Consider the following 21,891-nt stretch of genomic DNA (forward strand, 5'->3'; position numbering starts at 1 on the left):
AGATGAAGCCACCAGATGTGCAGAGGTTACTACAACTGAATGAAATCCTTTCTTGCATCTCCTAAGAGCAAATTTGAATGTGGCTGGTCACCTGCTTTGAAGAGCTGCAATGCCAAGAGAGGAGGTGAATGATCTAGGCAGCTCCTTGAAAATATAGGTTAGGATTAAAGAAAATCCTAGTCTTTGAGTGCAAATCAATGAGAAATACAGAGTTCTGTGTATTCCTAGCATATCCTCTCTGCAGCATCTGGCAAAGTTAACACTCAGAGCTGGCAATGTGTATATGAAGAAATATGTAGATTATCGTTCAAATATAAAACTCTTATGAGGCAGTCAGTCAAAACCAATGTTGGAAGCATTCCCTTTTATCCTTGTGCCTAGTAAGACTGTGGACTCTCTGAGCAGAGATCTTTAAGAGCAAGCTAATCATCCTCCAGCAGGGGATTAAATATAGTTGGATCTCTTAGGTCAGACTCTGTGGGGTTGTGTGTGCACATGTACATATGCATGTGTGTGTAGATTATATGGGGGTTTTTTTATAAGTCATTTTCAATCCTGCTCCTTATTATTATATTTTCCAGTTGGGGAATAAAAGTCTCAATGAGACTAGAGCTAATATTTTCACTCTCAGGCTCCTACGTTCAGATTAACCACCAGGTCTGCCTCTGACATGCTCTCCAGGCATCCAGCTGTGGCTCCCCCAGGATGGGTGCCTGCATTCCTACTTACCTCAGGTAATGCAGCAAGTCAAAGGCAAGCTGAGAGTGAAACTGAGATCTGACTAGAACCCCAGCAGCACATTTGCTGGATCATGAGCACCCGATGTATTTGTCTTCATTTAATGTACTGTTTTTTCTATCCTCTTGAGTAATTTCCTTCCCTTAAAGGATATAAATCACATACCTACAAAGTAAAGAATTATTTAAAGAACAGTTATATTTAAACTTGAAAAAGGAGTTTGAATTTAACTCCCTAGTGGCTGAGATGTGACTGACTGGTGAATGTAACTTGGCTTAACTATATGAAGGTGTTTTATGGCTTCAATACCACCTGGCCTGCAAACCAGTGTTCCATACACTGGAGTGCTACTGTGGGTGAATACCCTTGCTGCAAGTTAACTTAATGCTGCCTCCATTCATTTCCCCTAAAGTGACCTACCCTGCTCTCAGCCCCAAGTGCACTCTCACACACACATCGGGCTTTGCCCCAAGTTAACTCAATCCGTTTAACAGCTCCATTTCATTGTGTGCCACTCTCAGGTGGAGGTTTCTCTTTACTTCTCTAAGTCACATCACAATTTCATTTTGTCCCTGATCTTATTGTTGATAAAGACAGGAGGAAATGTAGGAGTGGAGCGATTTCCAATGGAATAGCATTGACTTCAATAGCAGTAGTGAGTGTTAAAGGTAATCTGATAGTATGAAAAGGAATACTCTTCCTGCTTATTAAGTATGGTTTAGCAGCAGAAAATCCACCAAAAGCTTTACATGACCAATGGAAAGGACATGAAAGATATTCATATGTTGGGAAGAATCATAGTGACCATATTTTTAACAACTTCACAACTGTTCTTTCCCACAAATACCTTGTGTAGCAGTTGCATTTGTGAGATCTATTCCCTTTTCTTTGTGGTTCACTCTAACAAGCAATGGATTTACTCTGAATAACGCAAGTCTAATGCTGACACTTCTGTTTATGAGAACTGAAATATGATGCAAAGATGTATGGCCATCATATGTACAAGATAGATAGTCACTGATCACTTCCAAAAACCTTTGGAAAAGGAAAGAAAACACAAATCTACAGTCCAAGAATCCTTTGTGGTCAAAAAGAACCAATTTAAAACAGGCAGAGACTGATTTGATCAATTTTAATGCAGACCTTGAACTCCATGCTTAGAAATATGACAGAGCTGTCAGGAGCTGCAGCTCCCTCCCAGCCAGTGGACAAGGAACTTCGTGTCACTTGAAGGAAAGGTTAGACAGCCTGTGGGTCTGGCGTGTGCTGGGGACAGATAGGGGCACTATGTTTATATTAAAACTCAGCTGAAAGGCTACCAGAAAAGCCCCATGGGCTGAATGCTCTTGATTTGACTGACAAGAATTGAAATGAGGGCATGACATGGAAATCCTGATTATGTTTCAAGAAAAATAGTATTTGAGTAGATAAACTTTCAAATGTGGTTTGGACTATTTCATAGACCATCTTTAGTAAACATAGGTCTGGAACCAAGTTCTGATTTCTAATATCCCACGAGTCTACTGCCTGGGGCTGGAGGTGGCTCTTTGTAAAGCGAAAAGCTTTGGAGTCTTAGTCATATCCAAAATCTATTAGGGTCGTGTTTCCTTCTTTCCATCAACACATAGCTGAAAAGAAAATCAAACTTGGGAGGTTTGCATATAATCACCTTGCCTTCTGAACCAAAGCCTCGACGGACTTGCCTGAGCAAGTACTTGGCTCGCATATCTGACCCCAAACTCTGTATGTCCTTGCTGTTGCAACTAATCTGGGCCCATTAATGAGCAGGGATATGGTTGCTGGTTTCACAAGGTCGGTAAATCCCCAGAGCTGGCTGGCAGGCACGTAAAAGTTAGTTTGCAGTGGTTTTTCCACTGGGTGCTCTCCTAAGCTCTGAAGCATTGCCCCAGTGTAGAGGAGCTAGAAAAGTCAGCCAGGCAGTTCCTCTCAGCCTCAGCAGGGCAGCAGGACAAATTTAAGTCAGCTGTGAGCCCATAAGAAGCCAGTTGCACTGTTGTATACAGTTAAATATGGGGGCAGCAGCTTTTTACACTTTGTCCCATCTGTTCCCTGGCACTATCCATGTACCAACCCATTCCTCATGCCTTTGAACCACAGACCATCATAACAAGAGAAGGAGCTGGGAAGCTAAAGGCATGCTGTGGTGAAGACCATTTGCTCCTGGGACACAAAGTACTCAAGCCTCTTCATCACAGCACGGCAGATACCACGGTACCGAGAGCATATCCCGGGAGACAATCGCAGGAGAAAAAAGGAAGAGGTGTTCATACTCAAGGAGCACCTTAATCTTTGCAGGGTCACAAGGGGGAAAAGCCAACCCTGCAGCTCGTAAGGAGGCAGCCATGTGCGGGCGAACTGAGCAGTGAACGGGAATCGCTGAATTTCTTCATCCCTCCAGAGGATGTCAGCGTAGAGCCACCAAAAAAGGCGATCTTTGTGACCCAAATCCGGCGGCAGTGAGGAAATTGGAATGTGCAGCTGCTCTGCGGACATAGCCCCGAAGCTCCCGCCTGCTTTCCCAGAAGTAACCAACTTTCCCTGGCCAGTGTGCAACTGGTGGAATGACGGGAGGAACGGCGAAAGCCACGGCGATTTGGGAGCTACGCACCAGGTTATGCCGGGGAACAAACGGGATGTGTGCTCTGGGTGACCGGGCTGAGCAAAAGCATGGGGCGTTCTCACCCTTTACTGTCCTGCTTCAACCTCCTGCGGTGTCCCCGCGCGTGGATGAGGAAGTGGAGGATGCATTCACACACAAGGAAGATGAGCAAACAAAACCATGGAGATTGTGTTCACAAATAGCAGGAACAGACTGCAGTCTGCAGCCATTGAGCAAGTGCCCCCTGGAGAGAGCTGGTGGGAGATCTATGTGCTTGTGCACCTATTACTGTTGTTTGTGTCACCAAAGGTTAGTCTTTGATTTTATACATATTAATCCCAGCAGAAAATTACAGACAAAAGAAAGAACCGCTTTCTGTCCATGGCACATTTCTGTAATAGTTTCTATCCCTAAGAATCTTAATTTTGAGAGTCTAAAGTCACACTGGATTTTCTATGGAGCTAATTCTAGCCCCTGCTGCCTTTGGTCCTTCATGTGGAGCACAGAGGCAAATGTGCCACAAGCCTCAGTCTAAGAAGAGGGGAGAAGATCCCGGATGGAAAGGCTGTACCAGTGATGCCAAGCACTTAAAAAGTCTCTAGGCTACTCTGCAACCTTAGAAACTGCCACAATTTAAAGAGTGCTGCTGCAACCCAGATCACACACCTTTTCCCTGTCTGAAATGTCCACATGGACAACAACCTGGTGATTTTTTGCCAAAGGGTCTTGTGATCATTCAAGGAAAATTAGCTACTTGAGAGAAATTATGCAGATATTGATAGTATCCAGGAAGGCAGACTCTACCAAACACACTGGGTTTAAATACAAGCAAGGAACTATAGAGCCTCTGGGCTTTACTGTATCCAGTCCCTTAGCCAATGCTTTTCTTTAAGCATACACCACATCAGTTTTCTCATTAAAGCATATTGAGTGGAAGCAAGTCATCATCCCTTCCCAAGTCTGATTTAATAAGTCCAAATCCAGGACCTGACCCAGGCTGCATCCACTGCTAAAGCATCACTTGCCAGCCAACCACGCGAGCTGCATCTTAATCTCTCTTCTTTCCTGCTATTTGTTTTGTGGGTTTGGGGTTTTTTTTGCTTGTTTTTACACGGATAGATTAAATTTCCTGCCAACCCACTTTCTCATTCAAACATGTTGCAGAGGAAGTGGGAGGAAGAGGAAATCAGGAGAAAACAATAAGCAGAAAATGGCATTAGAAGGCTTAGTGAGGAGTCTGATCCTTAGCCATTCCTGCACATCAGCAGTGCTCTCTACTACAGGGAAAGGAAAAGTGCTTTTTTAGCTGTTATTGTCCATGGAAACACATCAAAGAAAATATGCCAGAGGTCTAGAGTGGGGAAGTCCCAAGACTACCAAGTTTCTCCTCCCTAAAAAACAGCTTTCACATGTCCAAAGCTCTTGCCACATATTATCTCCCACTCCGGCTCCATGGCTGTGTAGGTGACCTAAGAAAACCTTTCTCTGTGCTGTCCAGTAGCCAACAAGAGCTCCGAGCTAGTGCCAAGGAAGGCTCAGGAAATGCCTTGCATGTGCATTCCCTTGCTTAGGAGGTCACAGACCTGGTAATTCTCGGTAACATCCTCCAGGCACATGCAATGCTCAGAGGCAGGCATGGAGGAAAGCAATGTGAAGAAAAAGAGCCACAGCCTTTCACTCTCTCTGCTTTCAAGGTTTGCTTTTTCTCTGATGTCCATCTACTCCTCAGCCAAGAAGAGGCATGGCTCAGTGAGCTAAGTGATGCTGCATTCCTTCTCTCAACACCCATATTCCTGATCCTCACCAGCACCTCTTGCCTTTCTCATGGCAAGAGCAGACCTGTAACAAGGGCACAGTGGGTGAGCACTGCTTTGCTGGCATCAGGAAAACAAGCTGCAGGCAGGATAGCCAGCAGCACTTAGAAAAAGCACAGAAAAAAAGGCAACTCAGTCATTGAGAAACCTGACAACAGCTCATTCCAGGCCTCTGTCAAACAGAGGCCATGAGTTAACATGAGTGCTTGGGTTTGCTCAGAAGTGAACTTGTGAAAGGTATGTACTGTCTCAGTTTTCCACGTGCTAGAAATATTCAAGACCACCATAAGAGAACCTTTACCTGGTTCACCTGGTGATGGCAGACATGCACAGACTTATCCATCTGCTCACAAACCAGCAGTGCCATGGCTGGGAAGATCCAGGTTAGAGTGCAGACACAGAGAGACACTTGCATGCCTGAAGTGAATGAGGCTGAGATGTCAAATGTTGCTTTCAAGAAAAATCCAGTAACCTACAAAAGCTTACCGATGTACTTGATGAAACCATGATTATCATGAACATTCCTCCAGTATAAAAAAATTTGTTTGATTTCCTCTGCCCAGTACCATCAATCACCCAGTTACCTCCTGGGTGTCATCTGAGGCTACTCTGATTTGATGTCCTCTTAATGAGGGCCTAAAACATGATGCAAGGAAGACTGATGTCCTGAGCATCCCCCCTCCTCATAGGGAAACCAGGCAGTTTTGGACAGGATACCATCTGTTAGACTGGTTTCTGCTGGAAACTCATCTGTGTTTCAGCAAGAGTGTGTTGAAGTGCATGCATCTGTGTAATTTTAAATTTTTTTAGTTCAGATGAGTCAGCAGATATGAGTCCAAAAGCTGCGTAAGTTAAAAAAAACTTCTGGCAGTCTGCAGACCAGTTTTCCCAAATATTTTTAACTGAGCTCTCATCTACACCAACCTCTAAAAAGATATCCACTTCTAAAGTGTGAAGCATCCTCTCATGGTTATTTCTGTCTCAGCACTCAAAAGTACAGTTAATCCTTGTTTCAGAACAAGTTCCTCTCTGATATTCTTTGGTAGAAGGTGACATAGCCATAGGTGCCAACATTTAAAGTAACATCTGTGGCATGTGGTGGACAATCCCTATGGCACATCTGGAACTGAAGGCTGTCAGCAAACTCGACCATTTCAATGGTGACTTTCACTTACTGCTGCAATAGCTTGAACCTCTGTTTGATTTTTAGTGATAAATTAAAACTCTGGAGCACTATCAAGTTATTTAACTGGTATTTTTTTTTTCATTATTTGTATTGCAGCAATGCCTCGCTAGGCACAATTCAAGGGTTAAAACTCCAGCATTCCAGGTGCTGCACAAACCTATCAAATCATCATGCATCCAAGGAAATTCTGCTCTGGATCAACAAGACATGTAGAAGGATGATGTAAGGAGCAAACCAGTGGCAAGGGATGGATAGTATAGCAGAATACTGACAGGGCTATCATGGGAATAAAATGTAAAGATGCTATTAATGTTACATAAAGATTGCACAGTCAAAAGGTGATAAATGGAAACATTAAGATTCCTATGTCAACTTCCTGAAAATGGCAATGCAGGTGTCTTATTTACAGTAAGGTGTACAGCTGAAAACACATTTAAAGAGCATTTGGAAGTAGGTTGTGAAAAATACCCAGGAATGAGGACATGATGCATGTGCAGCAGGGCTGAGTTACCACTGCTGTTGGATTGGTAGGTTTCTAGCTTTAATAATCACTCTCAGAATATCTGTGGGATCTTAGAGAAGAAATAGGGAAAAAAAAACATGGAGAGAAAAATGCAAAATCCCTGCCAAAACATCAGGTTGCCCTAACTAATAATAACCTTCTGGTAGCAGCTGTTGATACAGACTAAGAAGTCTATGCTTTGCAGTCCCCTTATGCCCTGAGAGTGTGAATGCTCAGACACTGAAACTTCACATGCTCTGTCTATGGGAATCAGCACTTCTGTTAAATTCCTAAAAGTTTCCTCCATCAAATTTATTCCAATGCCCAAGAAAGTCAGTGACTGTCTTAGATTTTGAATCTGGGATAAACATGCCATGTTTTTGCTTGGAAAAGCAATACATGAGAAAAATTTGGCAATAAAAATATTTTTTAAATAAATAAATGTTTTTAAATAAAAAACATTTTCCCACATCACTCAAAGCAGCATAGGGTCTCCCCTGCCAAAAGACAGAAGATAAAACTCACCTTTGTCTACAGAAGTAGCGACCTTGCACGCCTGGGAAATTGTACATTCAAGGGTAATGTGTCAGACTATTATGAATGAGAAAAACAAGGCTCTAGTACCAGAGCTCACTACCGAATAGGTTGGCCTAATAACATTCAGTTCTTGGTTGCATGGTCACTGCCTACTGCCAGTCACATCAAGGATAAGTATTAATGGCCAAAGTCATTGTAGTTACAGAATTAGGCAGGAGGAAGAAAAAAGCAGCAGCAGGCAGGCAGAAGTCCTTTTTTATATGAATAAAATTTTATTGAGTTTTATACAATTAGAAAGAACAAAGAAAGAGGAGCAAACAGTCTTATGGAGGGTAGGAACCAGAAGAGCTTTCCCAGTAGAGGAGGGTGCCTGCTGAGGGCAGTGTTCCTGTAAATGTCAGACAGGGGTTGTTACAAAAGCAGAGAGAATGTGTCTGGGCTTTTCTTTGATTGTTTTGGGGTTTTTTTCTTCCCACATTAGGGTTTCTAAAGCCACTCTTCTTCCCCCATCAATCCTACCACACAGAAGCAAAGTGAGCACACAGGCAGGAAACAGGACTGCTCCAGTGAAATGTGTGCACACACACAGTAACCGCCTTGCCTGCACCACCATGGGGGTTTGCACACATTCTGGATGCAGTGATGTAGAGAGGGAAAGAAGGGAAGTTGGATTTTTTTATCTTCTTTTTCTTTCTTTCTTTTTTTTTTTTTTTTTTTTTTTTTATTTTAAGAAAAGAAGACACAAAATCTCAACCAAGCTTCAAACCTAGTGCTGCTTGGGAGCTCCCAGTCTCCCAAAAAGCCAGTGTGTCCACGTGGGAACCCAGCCCTCACCTCTCCCTCCTCTTCCTCAGAGTCTGTGCTTGCATTTGTACTGCTTAGGTAGAAGGCCCTGCCCAAGGTTTGTGCACTGCTAGGGAAAGTAAAGCCGTGCCGGGACAAGGAAAGTGGGGATGAGGAAGAGTCTGTTGGCTTAAACAGACCCTTTTTCCAATGTGAGAACTATGGAAGTCACCTGTGACTCCCCACGTTGCTTTTCCAAGAGCAGACCTGGGAGGGCTCTGGTGCTTTTTGAGGTGATCACTGCCTTTGCCTGTGCAAGGCTTGGTGTTATGCAGGAGGGTCAAAACATTTATCCAGGCATGGCCTCTTTTAACCAGTGCTCTCTAGGAGAGGAAATCCCAGTCCTCAGTCCAGCCCTCCAAATGGCATCAGGTTCCTTCAGAGGTTTCAACTCTTGGCTTTGATTAAGGCTATTTAGTTGCAATAGAAAAAAGTAGAGGTGCCAGCCACAACCACCTGCCAGGCTGCAAGGAGATGGCAGGGCCACTGGCAGATGCCACCAGTACCCAGTCCCAGGATGTTGAGGGAAGTGGGGGAGGCAGAGAGATAGTGTGTGGGCTTTCATTAAGCCTCTGCATTCTAAAGCAGGAAACAAATCCTGCTAACATGTCTGTGCACGTGGGAGAGCAGGAAAGAAAACTCTGATGCCTCTTTGTGAACGCTTCAAGCTCTGCCAAGCTGCCCAGCCCTGCATAGACTGATGAATGAAATCCACCATGCAAACATCAAAATTGTGGGGTTTGAAGTCACTTGCCCTAAATCAGAGCAGTCCAGGAGCAATAAATGCCTCATGAACCTGCCTGGTGCTCCACAACACCATATTGCTCCTCTCTGCCTCCTGAATAACCCCAGCAACACCCCACGAAAAGGAAAAAAAGAGATCCAAGCCCTAGAGCAGCAGCAACAGCAGCAGCAGCGGTGCAGCCTTGCTCTGCACCAAGTGTCTCAGGGAAAGATGCTCAGATGGCTGCATCCTCCACAGCTATAAATAGGGCTCTGGTGGCACTCCAACCGTGTGCAGGAGAAACATCCAGTCTGAGGATCTGCATGTGTCTGTCTGTGTGTGCCTGTGTGTGTCTGTGTGTGCTGAGGTGGGGGGAAGAACTGCAAAAAATAAAGACAAATGCTTCCTGGCCCACACCCGCACCCAACCACCCCCTTGCCTGGGCTGGTGGCTGTCCCTTCATCTCACCCCTCCAGCCTGTCCCATGCCTCCCCAAACCCAGCCCCAGTGCACAGTACTCCCTAATCCAACAGTGGAGCCAGGGCCATGGGAAGCTGGGGCTGCGCAGCCTTCCCTGCCCCAACACAGGTTATCATTCTCTTGGAAACAAAACAGCAACAAGAATAGAAAAAAAATAATATATATATATATATATATGTCTCCCGAACCTCCCTGAAAGACCCAAATGGATGGAATCAGCCCCCAACAAAACCAATAGGAAATAAGAGCAAAAGATCCCCCCAGGGTCAGGCCCAAGTGCATGTCCCAGTTGGGGCGCAGCAGCCCGGGAGCACATCCCAACCTCCCTGCTCCTCTGGCCTTGGCACATCTGTGGCGTCCATTGGCACAAGGAGCTCCAGCAGCTGGGAGGAAAGCGGCTTGGCCAGGGCTGTCCCACCAGCTGGCAGCAGCCTCGAGATGGGAGGGCAGGTGGAGAGGTAAGTGTGTGACCCCCCCACCGCCTCACTGCCTTTCAGGAAGGAGTAGGGTCTCTTCACCCCACCCCAGGGGATGAGAGGCCCCTTGCTCAGTTCTCAGCCACCAACACGGTCCTACACCAAGGAGCCAGCCCGGCTCTGGGCGGGCACCATGACGGGCACTGCCCCGATCCGCTCCAGTGTGGCCTGGCTGACTGCATAGGAACGGGTGTGCGGCAGCCGTGGCTTCCTGCTGACCGAACCATTGCTCCGGATCACCTCCTGAGGCGACGGCGCCGTGCTGGCCGTCACCACCAGTGTCTTAGGGGGAGCCGGGGATGGGTGGCCACCATTGGCATAGACGGGGCGGGCACTCGTGCTCCCTGAGCGGGAGAAGGGGGGCTGGTGAGCATCGTTGCTGTTGCTGAAGCGGGTGAAGGAGTCTGTGGCATGGTTGGCTTTGGGGTCGTTCCAGTAGCGGCTGTTGTAGGTGTTGGACGAGGTGAGGGTGTCATTCTCTGATGAGGACGCATCAGCGTGGAATGTCTTTGCAGCAGAGGAGCATTTGGGTGGCAGGTCATCCTCCCTGGGAAGGAGAAGGTGTGAGGGCATATGGAGGACACTGGCACCCTTGTGCAACACCCCCACCCCCAACCACCATGCTGGGGCCAACACCATCAATTCAAGGAGAAGGACAGCACCAATGTGAATCAGCATTGCTCTTTGGCCTGTTTGCTCATCCCTCTCTGCAGGACCTACCTGTGTGCTCCACGTGCCAAATTTGTCACTGAGGCAAATGACCCATGCTCATGTGTCTACAGAGAAAGTCAGGCAGTGCCAGACAGTGATAACTGTGACTGTAACCTCTGTGACCAGAAAATATCACAATCACATCTCCAGAGCTTTTCAGCTATCGCTGTCTGACATTATGGGTCGAATTTCCACCACATCACTCTCCTACAGAGCTAACAACATGAAGTCCCATCCCTCTTGCTGGCCAAGGGATTAAAGGCATTATAGGCAATACTGAAAACAAAATGTATTTTTACCATTCTTCATTTTCTCCCTCCATTTTCTGAACATGTAAGGACATCTTTCTCTGACCCCGGGGAACACACCCAGAATTAACAAAAATGAGGTTTCCCATTCCAGTCCTGTCAGCTGCAGCTTTTGCTCGGAGGTCCCCCACCACCAGCTTTCCCTGACCCTTACCTTATCTCATTGGGAATTTCCTCCTCTTCTTCTTCTTTGTGTTTATTTTTCCAGTAGAACAGTGCTACAGCCACCAACACAATGCAAAGAACGAGCACAACGGCACCTGTGGCCACTGCTCCTGCAATCAGGCCGATACTCCGTGGGTGAGCTGTGGAGATGATTGAACAGAACATGAAGAAGAAATCAGGGATGAGCTGTGGCCATCTGTAAGCACATGAAGATGCCGTGGCTTGGGAGGGGAGAAAGGCAATGTTCCCATTCCAGGGCGTGATTATCTTCTGATAGAGAGGCACGTGGTGGCTCACAGCAAACATGGTTACACACCTTACTATCACAAGACAGAAGCAGGTGGCCAAGCATCCCCTGGCAAAATACTTACGTGCAATGACTTGCAGGTCCAGAAGGCAAGTGCTGGTTCCAATGGCATTTGAAGCCACACATTGGTAAAGACCTGAGGACACAGTGCTGATATTTCGGAGAGTGACAGTGCCCTGGACTTGGTCTAGTCAGAGAGAAAAGAAGGATTTAAATCCCTCCCCCGCTTGAGGAAAACCATGAAAAGGCAAAGCCAGCAAATAGAGAATTTTGGTGTGAGACTATTAAGAGAAATAAATTAGGAAATAACCTTTAGATGGAAGCATTGTGCGTGCACATACACACACAGAGACAAGATTAGGCCTTAAGGAGCTTACACTAGATGTTTCTTTCTCTTCTTATAGAGGAATTTCTGCAGATGAAAGCTCGGGACTCTCAGTGTTGTGTGAGAACAGGGAAGAAAGAGATGAAAAATTACCTATACCCAGATCTACTTGTTGAATTCAGTCTTGCTCTGCAGAACCCCTACTCTCCCATCCCTGGACTTTCCATCTCCTTCTCTGCCAATATTCCTCATTCCTGAATTATATGAAACTGAAAGCTGCCATATTCTTAAAATACAGCAAAATAAATGGCAAAAGTACAGCTATCAGTATTTGATCAGGACACCTAGGGTAAGAAAACCTAAGGGTAGGACTTGAGGCTAGGAAACACCAGTTTGATCAGAGCCCTGCTTCTCCATATATCTGAAAAGCAGCTCTGGCAGTAATTTATTGGAGAACTGAGGTATCAGTGTGAGAAGCTGGCCATATTTTCCTGGGATGATTCTGCCTCTCTTTTCCCCATTTCCATTCTATAAGCCTTTCATTTGGTTTAAAATGCAGGTGAGTTGGCAGCTGAAATTTCCAGACACATGCCAACATCTAGAAATCACTCTCTCTCTTCCATTCAACCCAGTCATTGTTTTTCAATGGGGAACATGTTTCTGGACCAAAAAGCCCACAAAAATTTAAGTGGCCTCTGGAGGGTACCCCGTCCACTGTGGGCTTTAGGAATCTTCGTTCCAATAAAGGGACCATGCAAATGATGGCAGACGCTCAATGAGCCATGCCACCTCTGGCAGCTGAGATAAGGGACATCCCAGGCTGCCACCTGGGAAATAAGAGGATAATCAACAGAATGAGCACCTTGTGTGGCAGTTGGGGGCAACTTGGGGACATTGTCCAGTTTCTCCCAGAGGTATGTTGGTCGGGGGATGCCTTCTTCTGAGCTGCAGGTCAGTGTGATATCGCTGCCCACATCCAGGGACCCCTGGATTCTGCAAAGCGGGGCAGAAGGAGGAACTGCGAGAGAAGAGGGGAAGGTGATAGCAAATCAGGAAATGTGACCAAACAGTGGAATGCAGCCTTACTCTGGACATGTGCTGCTGGGGAAAGCAAGGACAGTGTCATGAGCTGTTAAGGGGACAAGAACGAGGCAGCAGACAAGAACTCATTATGGTTTGGGAGGCAACAATTCACACAAAGATTCCTGACCCAGGAGCCCATCAGGGTTACAGACTACTGCTGACTTTCACAGGACCCAGTTCTCTTAGATCTCTCCCTTGAAAAAAAGTGAACATTTCTGTCTTTGAGACAGCAAAGATGGTGAAAGTTAACAGAGCTGCAGACAAAATTTACTGTGATTGGGCTCTGCTTTCATATCCCTATAATGGCATGCACTTTGGAGTATTTATCATCAATGGGAGCATCCAGAACTAACAGCTTTCATGGAAAGGAAGCAAAGATAGAAGTCATTCTCTTCTGTTGCTATGCACCAAACCCCTTACCCTCCATTCAGCCTTCCAGGATGTCCTTGTACTTTATTCCTGCTTCTTTGCAATTCCGTATCACAACACCACCCCAAAAACTTTCTCTCCACCATATTTTAGAACTTCATTACACACTGCCTGCCTATGAAGTCTGCGTGCCCTACAAAATCCCACAGTACCCACAAGGCAACCCATTCCTCCCCATGGGATGTCTGTGGGCTCAAAGACACACAGTACCATATTGTTCATGATGCACTATCATGCACAGAGGTCCCCTTGTCCCTGCCCCCCCCCGCCCATAATACCAATAAACACACCCAAGACAGTTAGTCCAATGACTCCAATATTCCTGACGCCTCGGTCGGGAAGATTGTTGACCAAGCACTGGTAGGTGCCAGTATCCGATAGCTGAGTGTTGTTGATGAAGATGGAGGCACTGGTGGTTGGCATTGTCACCGCAAACCCCACTCGCCCATAGAACTGGGGTGCACCACCAAAGATCTGACCCCCTTGGTAGAGAATAACCTGGAAAAGAAAGGAAGGCTCAAACAACACTCCACAGGAACTGAGCAAGGAGGAAGAACAGCAAGCAAAACATGAGCTTCCAAAGCCAAAAGGACCAGTTACTAAAGGATCTCTGAATAACCAAACCTTAATATACATCCTAGCACAGGTGTTTTTTCCAAAACAGGAACACACTCTGTAGCCCATTTTTTGTCAATAAAAATGTTTGTAAAGGTAGCAGACCAGAAAGATACCCAAATCTTCTGGCATAGCTGGATTGGCAATACCAGCCTCCTTCATATGATAGTCATTACCCATCTGGACAGGGTCAATGTACAGAGGCAGAGGCTCTCTGCAGGTCAGTGAATACTTTGATGAAAAGCATCTGTCCAGTGGATAGTATCATTTTGTGTCTCTGTCAGTAAGATCCTGCCATGATTTTACTCTGCTTACTGAAGATCTTTGGGATGAGCTGAATCACAGGCAGTGCAACCTTTGAACCTGCACAGCCTCTGCCAGTCAGACTGTAGTCAGACCAAGTCCCAAAGGAGCAAGTATTCTTGAGTGCAGGTTCTCACACTGAATACAAAATGCGATCAGGGCAGTGTGGCCCAAGATGTATTTCAGAGAAATGGTGTTCTTCTGTTGTCAGAGTATGTGGGCAAAAAACAGGCCACATAGTTAGGTTATCTCAGGTTAGGATTCTTTTGCCCACCATTATATACTCTCATTTGCTAGCATTGCAAAAGCTACAGACAGTGAAAAATAAAAGGGAAGTAAAAGGTTACTATGAGTCTATGAGAAGTTATGTGTTAGAGGACATTTTACATAGATTTCACAGGTTTAAAGTTGCAGCTACTCCCAGGCCCTCCAAATTCCACATCCAGTGCACCAAAACCTGGATTACATCTCCTGTGCTCTTTTGAATGCACAAACACCAGAGGCCCAGGGCAGCAACACAGTATCACATACACTTGCCCCAGCTGCACATCCAGCCAAGGACACAGTGTGCATCTGTTAACAAAACACTGAAGAAAACAGATGCATGTAATAGCCAGAGAGTATGTTCAGCAGTGAAGGGACAATGAAGTTCTGGGACAGCCATAGACTCAGCATTGTAGAGGGCCTACATCCAGAACATGGTGGGGAACATGAAAGCCCCAAGGAAATACATGCTCCCGTAAGAAAAGACCTACCTGTTGAGGCTGGTTTGCGTTGGAAAGAGGAATGACCATCCAGATGACATTAAGGTTAGTGAGAGCAGCGTTAGTGGTGAAGGTGCAGGGCAACACTGCTGTCTGGCCTCGGGCAACCTGGATACTCCCTGAACTGACTGACACCTCCAGAGGACACACCAGACCTGGAAAGAGAAGGATACATGGTTCAAGCACTTCAGGAGAAGGACACACAGTTCAAAGCACTGCAGGTGGCCCCATACATTTGCAATTCACAACACAGTATCCCATTCCTACACAACTGTACCCTACTACATCAGTCTAAAAGGAAATATATTCCTTCCTCACAGATCACTCTGCTCTCATGCAGATGTTTTTTACAGACAAATGTACATATGTGGTCCTTTTAAGTGAGGGCACTCTAGTTTCAGAGCCTCTGAGAACAGCAGTGATTTTTTGGCAACAGGCAAAGGCCTATAAGAACAAGCAAGCTGAATCTAAGAGAAAGAGATATGTTTTCAAACCCATCAATCTTATTGATATTCAACATCAGGGAATGAAAAAAAGAAACTGCAATATTTACCAAGAAAAACAGTTCTTCTCCCAATTCTATGCCTCGTAGAGTACAGCAAGACCAGAAGTATTTTAACAATATTTTTCATTTAAAGGGTTAAAAGTTGAAATATTTTCCAGTCCAGTCATTTCTGTTTAGCTGATGAAAAATTACCATTGCTAATGGAGGATCTCATCTAATCTCATTTATTTTCCTGAATTTCCACGATTCACTTCTTAGCATTCCACATACACTGGACAAAGACAAAAGCCTCATAAGCCCCAGCTTCCCAGTACAGCAGCTCAAGTCTGCCATTTTAAGACTGCAAGTGACACAGGGAAATACCTCTGTTCCTACTGCCAAAATCTTGTCAAATGAAACTAACCAAGGGGGTCTCCACCGCCCCTTTGAGTAGCACTAAAATGCTTTAAACCATTTTTCTCCACAAAATCAAAATATTGACTACAAAAAGCTATGTCTCTATATGATAGCTCACCATTTTCTTGTTCAAAGCATGTGGGAGGGTGCTGGAAAAGAAGGCAAGGAGTTTTCAAGCTCCAAGGCAACAGCAGAATACTGCTAACATCCGGGTGCTGTCTGCAGACCACCTTATTCTCTTGCTGAATCCAGGAAGGGCTGCCTGCAAAGTTTCTATTTTCTGCCAAGAGACAGTGGTTTGCTGAAGGTGAAATGCTTCATGAGAATAGTTCTCTGTCTGAACTACTAAGATATCGAACAGGCCGATGTCTGAGGAAAAGGTGAGTGTCCCCACATGCTTGTCTGCTGAGATCCCTCCCAGGCTGCCTAATGTAGAAATGCAGCACCAGAGCCTGGAAGTGCTGAGCTTCAGATGCTATGAATCCAAAGATTCTACCACCTGCACAGCCTTCTATGTGCTTTGGTGTTTGAACTGACTGCTCCAGAGCTGCAGTACTCCACAACTTGGCAAATGCCCAGCCACCTCCTCCAAACTTCCATTCCTTCCTCCACATCTCCTACCTTTAAAGCCTCAGGTAGTTCAGGGAGGCTCAGAAATTATTCAGAGTACAGTCAGACAAAATTTCACTTTAACCTCTTCAAATGAAGTTCACAAGTTTCTTACTTTGTGGGAAAAAAAGTAAGAGTCTGAGACTGACTTTCCTCATTGTCTTGGGTCATACTTAAAAATATGGAACGTTCTGGAAATTCCTAGGGAAACAGATAATCTCCAGTGCTAACATCTCAGAGAATTAGGTGGCTGGATGAGAAACAGCTGGTGGAAGCTTAATCCATCAATCTCCCATGCAAGTCTGTCAGTAGCAAGCAGAAGTAAATAACTTGAAGAGCCAGTAATAAGCATCACCTTTATCCCAAGGCATCTGTCTTCCAGCTGTGTCTGTGGGCAACAGGCTGGGAATGGATTAGACTCCTCATTTTCTTATGGCTGGCCAGGCAGTGGCGGTAGCCCAAAGCCCTGAAGTGATCCATGTCAACTTTGGAGATCTCTCTTGCCGAATGCGATGCCAACAAGGAATTAACTTTTCTGCAGGCTGAAATTTGAAGGCTATCTTGCCATGACTACTCATCCAGTCTAGCATCATCCATGTGCTAACCAGTGTACAGGGAGTCACAATGATTTGAACATCTATTGGATTGACCTCTCTCTCCAACATGGTGCGGGAAGTTCTTCTGCTATGTTCAGTGTGGATTTAATGAGATCCTCTCCATGAGAGGAAAAGAAGCTACTCATCCAATTTGGAACAGCAATATGTGTTTTTCAGCCTCATTCCTTGTCCCTTCCACTTTCCGTTCCATGAAAAACCCACACATTCAAATTCTTGACATTCGGAAAAATAATACTTAAGTGTGAGTGTTCCAATTTACTGGAAAAGTTAGACTTTGCAGTTTGCTTTGCAGGATTGGTTGCATCAATCACTCAGTTATCAAGATGATGAGATTTTCATGTCTAATCACCCTCTTCCTAATCCTAATATTTATTAATAGTTGATTGTAAACATCCTGAAGGATAATAAAAACACTAAAATAGAACATGCATAATTTATTCACCGTAAAAATATTTTTTGCTACATCTGAGGACTTCCCAATGTACTCATGAACAATTTTAAAAATTAAAGAAAACACATATTCCCTTTTCCCTGCCAGTACCCCACTCTTATGCTGCAACACCCTACAGCCCACATTATCTCCTTTTCCTTTCAAGGCAACACAACATCCCTTTTAATTTGAGTGCCATGGTGCAGGGAAGCACTAAGGAGGAGCTGAGGTCTCCATTCATTTTTCTTGTCAAGGGAAGCTGCTTTGAACCTGGCTGCAAGAGGAGCGCCCCCACACACACCACACTGTCCTATCTCTGCCTTGTTAAACCACCAGGCAAGCCAGCTCCTCAGGCTTGCCTTTACCTCAGGCAGCCCAGGGCATGCCAACTGCTCTTTGGCCCTTTTTTGGCTTTTTTGGTGTACTTAAGGCAGGTGGCACTTAAAGGCTTATTTTGTTAAGCTGAGTGGCACCTGCGGGGCTACAGCTGGGGAAAACACACACAGCCACTTCTGAAAAGGAAGACTAAACAAGGCAAGAGGAGACGTAGGCAAAGTCCTCTTCCAGCAGCATGAACAGGGAGGTAGGGTGGTGTGTTAGCAGAGCACTGGGCAGGCAGTACTATAACATGACACCTTTCCCAGTGAAACAGCCTTAAGAGCAAAAACCAAACCCTCTTCAGAAGCTGTACCATCTCAAGACTACTAGAAAATGTAACATTTACACATGCACTTGTCCATCTATGCAAGTATCTTTGTGACTGCATTCTTCCACACTAACAGTCATGGCCCAAAACACAGATGGATGCACACAAAGTCACATACACTTAAAAACTTGTATGCCTAGGGTGACACCTACTAGGAAAACTCAACCAAATGATTTGTGTTTAAACATTTCAAAATTAGGCATTGCAAAAATGTGGGTTTGTATTAATGCAAGAGGAGGGAGGCAGAGGAGAGAGGGAAAAAGAGATTTCAAATTTAGCATATCTATTGGGATAAGGATTTTTCAGTGCAGCCTAAGGAATGAGGACTTCAATTCCCTGGAGTAGATATAAATGCAAATATAGATATATGCACACGCATACAGCCTACTAAGTAAAATTACACATAAGAGGTCAGAAAAATCAAGCAAAGGATATTCTAAGAAGTCTCCTTCTGCAAAGTTACACAATCCAGGTATTTTCTAAGCATTCAGAAGTTTAATGACTTCAGAGAGACAAAGAATCGATCACCACCAAATCATCTCTCAGAACTGGATTACAATGTCCATTACACCCTCTCTTGTGACTGCAGTCTCCTCCTTACTTAGTAATTAAGCAGCCCTGTAAGCAGCATGCCCAGAGGATGAGCAGGGTACACCACTGTCAGCAGAAAGAGGAATGGGCCCTTCCTGTACATAGGACACTTTGATCTTAGCTTGATTCAGCAAACAGCATTCTCCTTTGATCCTGAAGCAGCAAGCTCCCATCACTAATTAGAAGGGATGCTCCATTTTTCTGCCCCCTATCACCAAACCAGTCAGCAGAAGAATGTTTTGGCTGCAGAGGCTCTTTCAGAATTTCTTCACATTTTTAGGATCAAGTAATTATTCTGGCAACAGATCTGATTTCATTTTTGATGGCTTGCTGCTGCTGCTGCTGCTTTTCCAAGTAGCACCTCAGCTCCCTTCCTGGTACGCATGAAAGAGTCTGTGTAGGTAATTTATACATTATGACACAGGCACATAGGACACAGTCCCACAGCACAAATTGCCCTCCCTGGTGGGTGTAAGGAGGAGTCAGATGCTGCCACATTTTCTAGCTGCCCTAGAGGGGTTGCAAGCTTCACAGAGCTTTCAGAATATACCAGATAAAGTGAAGCTGAAGGACATGGGCAAATCTAAGCACTTTGACTCATTCTAAGTTGGTAGAAAAAGGTTCCCAGCTCCCACTCACTGCCACACCTTTCTTCCAGAGATCACCAGCAGAATCAGCAGCTTTTGGTACTTGCTAGCAGCAAACTCCTGATACCCAAAGGTAGAGACCAGAGTACAGGTTCACTCTGCTGTGCTGGCAAGCCAGGGAAGCAAATGGCATGGGGAGGAAGGAGGGAAGAAGGTGTAAAAGGGATGTAAGAAACCCTCAGCTGTGTGCATTCTGCATCTCCAGACCTCAAGGGAAAATGTGCAGGAATGTGTGTCGCTGTGGGGAAAATGAGAATAAAGCTTCAAGCTGATTCAGCTTGCACCGGAAACCCAGGGAATGGCTGGAATGGCTCCTGCCTGTCCCAGCGCAATTAGCAATCTTGTTGCCACTTGCTGGGGAAGATACCTTTGGCAGTATGACATTTTGTGTCCCTTGTTAGAGAGGCAAAAATGAGGTCACACCGAAGTTTTAAGAATAGGGTAGAAGCACAGTGTTCCATCTGGCAACCGCAGGCAATGGAGGGAGAAACTGCAGAGCAGTCTTTTTCCTGAGATGAAAGGAAAACACAAGTTGCTGTGCCTTTTGCCTGCCTCACATCTCTGAGTCTGGGACCAAAGCTAACCCCTGTGCTAAAGAAGAGAAATGTCTCCCACCTCGAATGAGCTGAGGTACACTGCCAACCCAACATACTGAGCAGCAGCAAAACCTACAACCCAGGAAGGAGTGACTCACAGCAGGAGGAGACAGGAACAGATGCAGGCAGTACACCTGCCATAGGACCTGCCTCTGCAGCAAACACTCAAAAGCCCCTGAAGGAGCCTGGCTTGCAGTTGCAAACACAGAAAACATTGAAGTTATCCAGCATGATATGACAGCTTCCAAACTGGCTGCTCAACAAGATGCTTGAATACTGGTCCTGCCCATTCTCACCAGGGACTGTGTATCCTGCTTCATTCTGGACATGGTACACTTGCTACCTCAGAGTATATCTAACCAAACACAGTATTTACCCAACCTAGTGTCTGGGGGCAGCCTGCAGTAGACTCCACCCTGCTTGGGGAACCAACATCACCAAGCACTGCAATGGATCACAGATCTGAATTTATGCCCAGCTAGACTATTTCCAGTTCACTAAAAAAATTCTACCATGGAAAAACTTCCAGACTCCAAAGTCATTCTGCAGGGCAGGCATTTGGGACAGATTCACACTGTCATAGTAGACTGCATCCTGGGTCCAAGGTGCCCTAGCACAAATTTTCCTGGGAAGGATGCTTGGTAGAAACCTCCTTGGAACAATAATATTGGGAGTAATGGACTGAGGAAGGAAGGGCTCCAGCAGACCATAGCCCCCCTGCCAGCTCACAGCAAGAGGGAAAAGTTTGCTCCAGACATTCATAGGAGGATTTCTTCTGTGCCCCAGTTTGAGGGCACATGTTATACAAGTGACTGACAGGTCAAGCAATGGGATAGTAACCTGTGGGGCACAATGGAACAGTGTATAAGGCAAAATAATTTCCAACACTTCCCTTCCTATCTTTGCTGGCTCTGCAGGACAGACTAGAACAAACAGCAGGAAAACCATCCCATCTAGCATGGTTTAGAGCAAGGTCTCTGTAAACAGGTATTAAAACCATACTGATGCTAGCTTTTCCTCTGAGATGTTTCTAGTGTTAGTATTCCTGTTAAATGCAGGTCAATAGGCGCCTTTATCCCTGGAGAAACCATCCAACACAGCTGGTAGTGTCAAGTCATCCCCCCAGCATAGAGGCCCCCAAGTGAAAAGATCCTGAGTAATCTCAGGATTGCTGCCCAACCTGTAGGATATGCAGGCTAGCAGACACTAATCCAGGGAGAAAACACAGTGTCAGGCTCTAGAAGTTGAGCCCTGCAGTGTTTCTTGCCAAGAACTGGACTAGCTGTTCAGTTCCTCTGAAACTGTGCTGATCACACTGACCCTTCTTGCTTACCATTTATAACCTCATCTGAACTAGACAGAAAACTAACAGGGGAGAATTCCTTCTGACCCACTCCACTCTGGCCTCAGCTGCTGACTGGTGAGCAGCAGTCACTACCACCCCTGCCATCTTCTCTTTTGGAAATAAGTCATTCTCTGCAGGCCAGCTGGGAGGAAGTTTTCAAACAGCTGACTGATTGGGATGACATATAGCATATCTCCCTGTGCTGACCTCCCCAGTCTGCAGCTGTAGACAGGATGAAGAATGGACTCTATGACCAAAAAAAATGGCAGAAAAGCTTTCAGCTTTTTTTTTCTTGCACATACTTCCAGAATGGTGTCAGTTCCTTTCTACGTCCTTGTCAGAGGAGCTGGATTAGCTCTTGCAGGGGTAGGAAAGGGGCTCTCATGACATACTGAGGAATTTGATTCCTTCCCTGTTTCTGGTACAGACTCCCTGGATCCTGCTGAGCAAGCCAGACAGCTTTAGGTATCTTCAGAGGGTCCCCATTAGTGTGAGATCCTCATGTGCTCTAGTTTAGGC

At 45.5% G+C, this 21,891-nt stretch overlaps 1 protein-coding gene across 5 annotated transcripts in view; it reads right to left on the reverse strand.

Moving 5' to 3' along the window:
• Positions 1–7,649: 7,649 nt before the first annotated feature.
• IGSF11 (immunoglobulin superfamily member 11) overlaps positions 7,650–21,891 on the reverse strand; it is a 135,857-nt gene continuing 121,615 nt past the window's right edge. For 4 of the 5 annotated variants that reach the window (XM_068181123.1, XM_068181122.1, XM_068181121.1 and 1 more), the window contains 6 exons: positions 14,922–15,085; positions 13,539–13,746; positions 12,599–12,754; positions 11,476–11,598; positions 11,094–11,244; positions 7,650–10,467 (listed from right to left, as the gene is read on the reverse strand). In XM_068181123.1, the coding sequence (XP_068037224.1) occupies positions 10,017–10,467; positions 11,094–11,244; positions 11,476–11,598; positions 12,599–12,754; positions 13,539–13,746; positions 14,922–15,085 (1,253 nt within the window). In that variant the 3' untranslated portion in view covers positions 7,650–10,016. The remainder of the gene's footprint in view (positions 10,468–11,093; positions 11,245–11,475; positions 11,599–12,598; positions 12,755–13,538; positions 13,747–14,921; positions 15,086–21,891) is intronic. The other variant, XM_068181120.1, reaches the window with a different exon arrangement.

This window comes from Anomalospiza imberbis, chromosome 2 (genome assembly GCF_031753505.1).
Source record: "Anomalospiza imberbis isolate Cuckoo-Finch-1a 21T00152 chromosome 2, ASM3175350v1, whole genome shotgun sequence".
Classification (NCBI taxonomy): Eukaryota; Metazoa; Chordata; class Aves; order Passeriformes; family Viduidae; genus Anomalospiza; species Anomalospiza imberbis.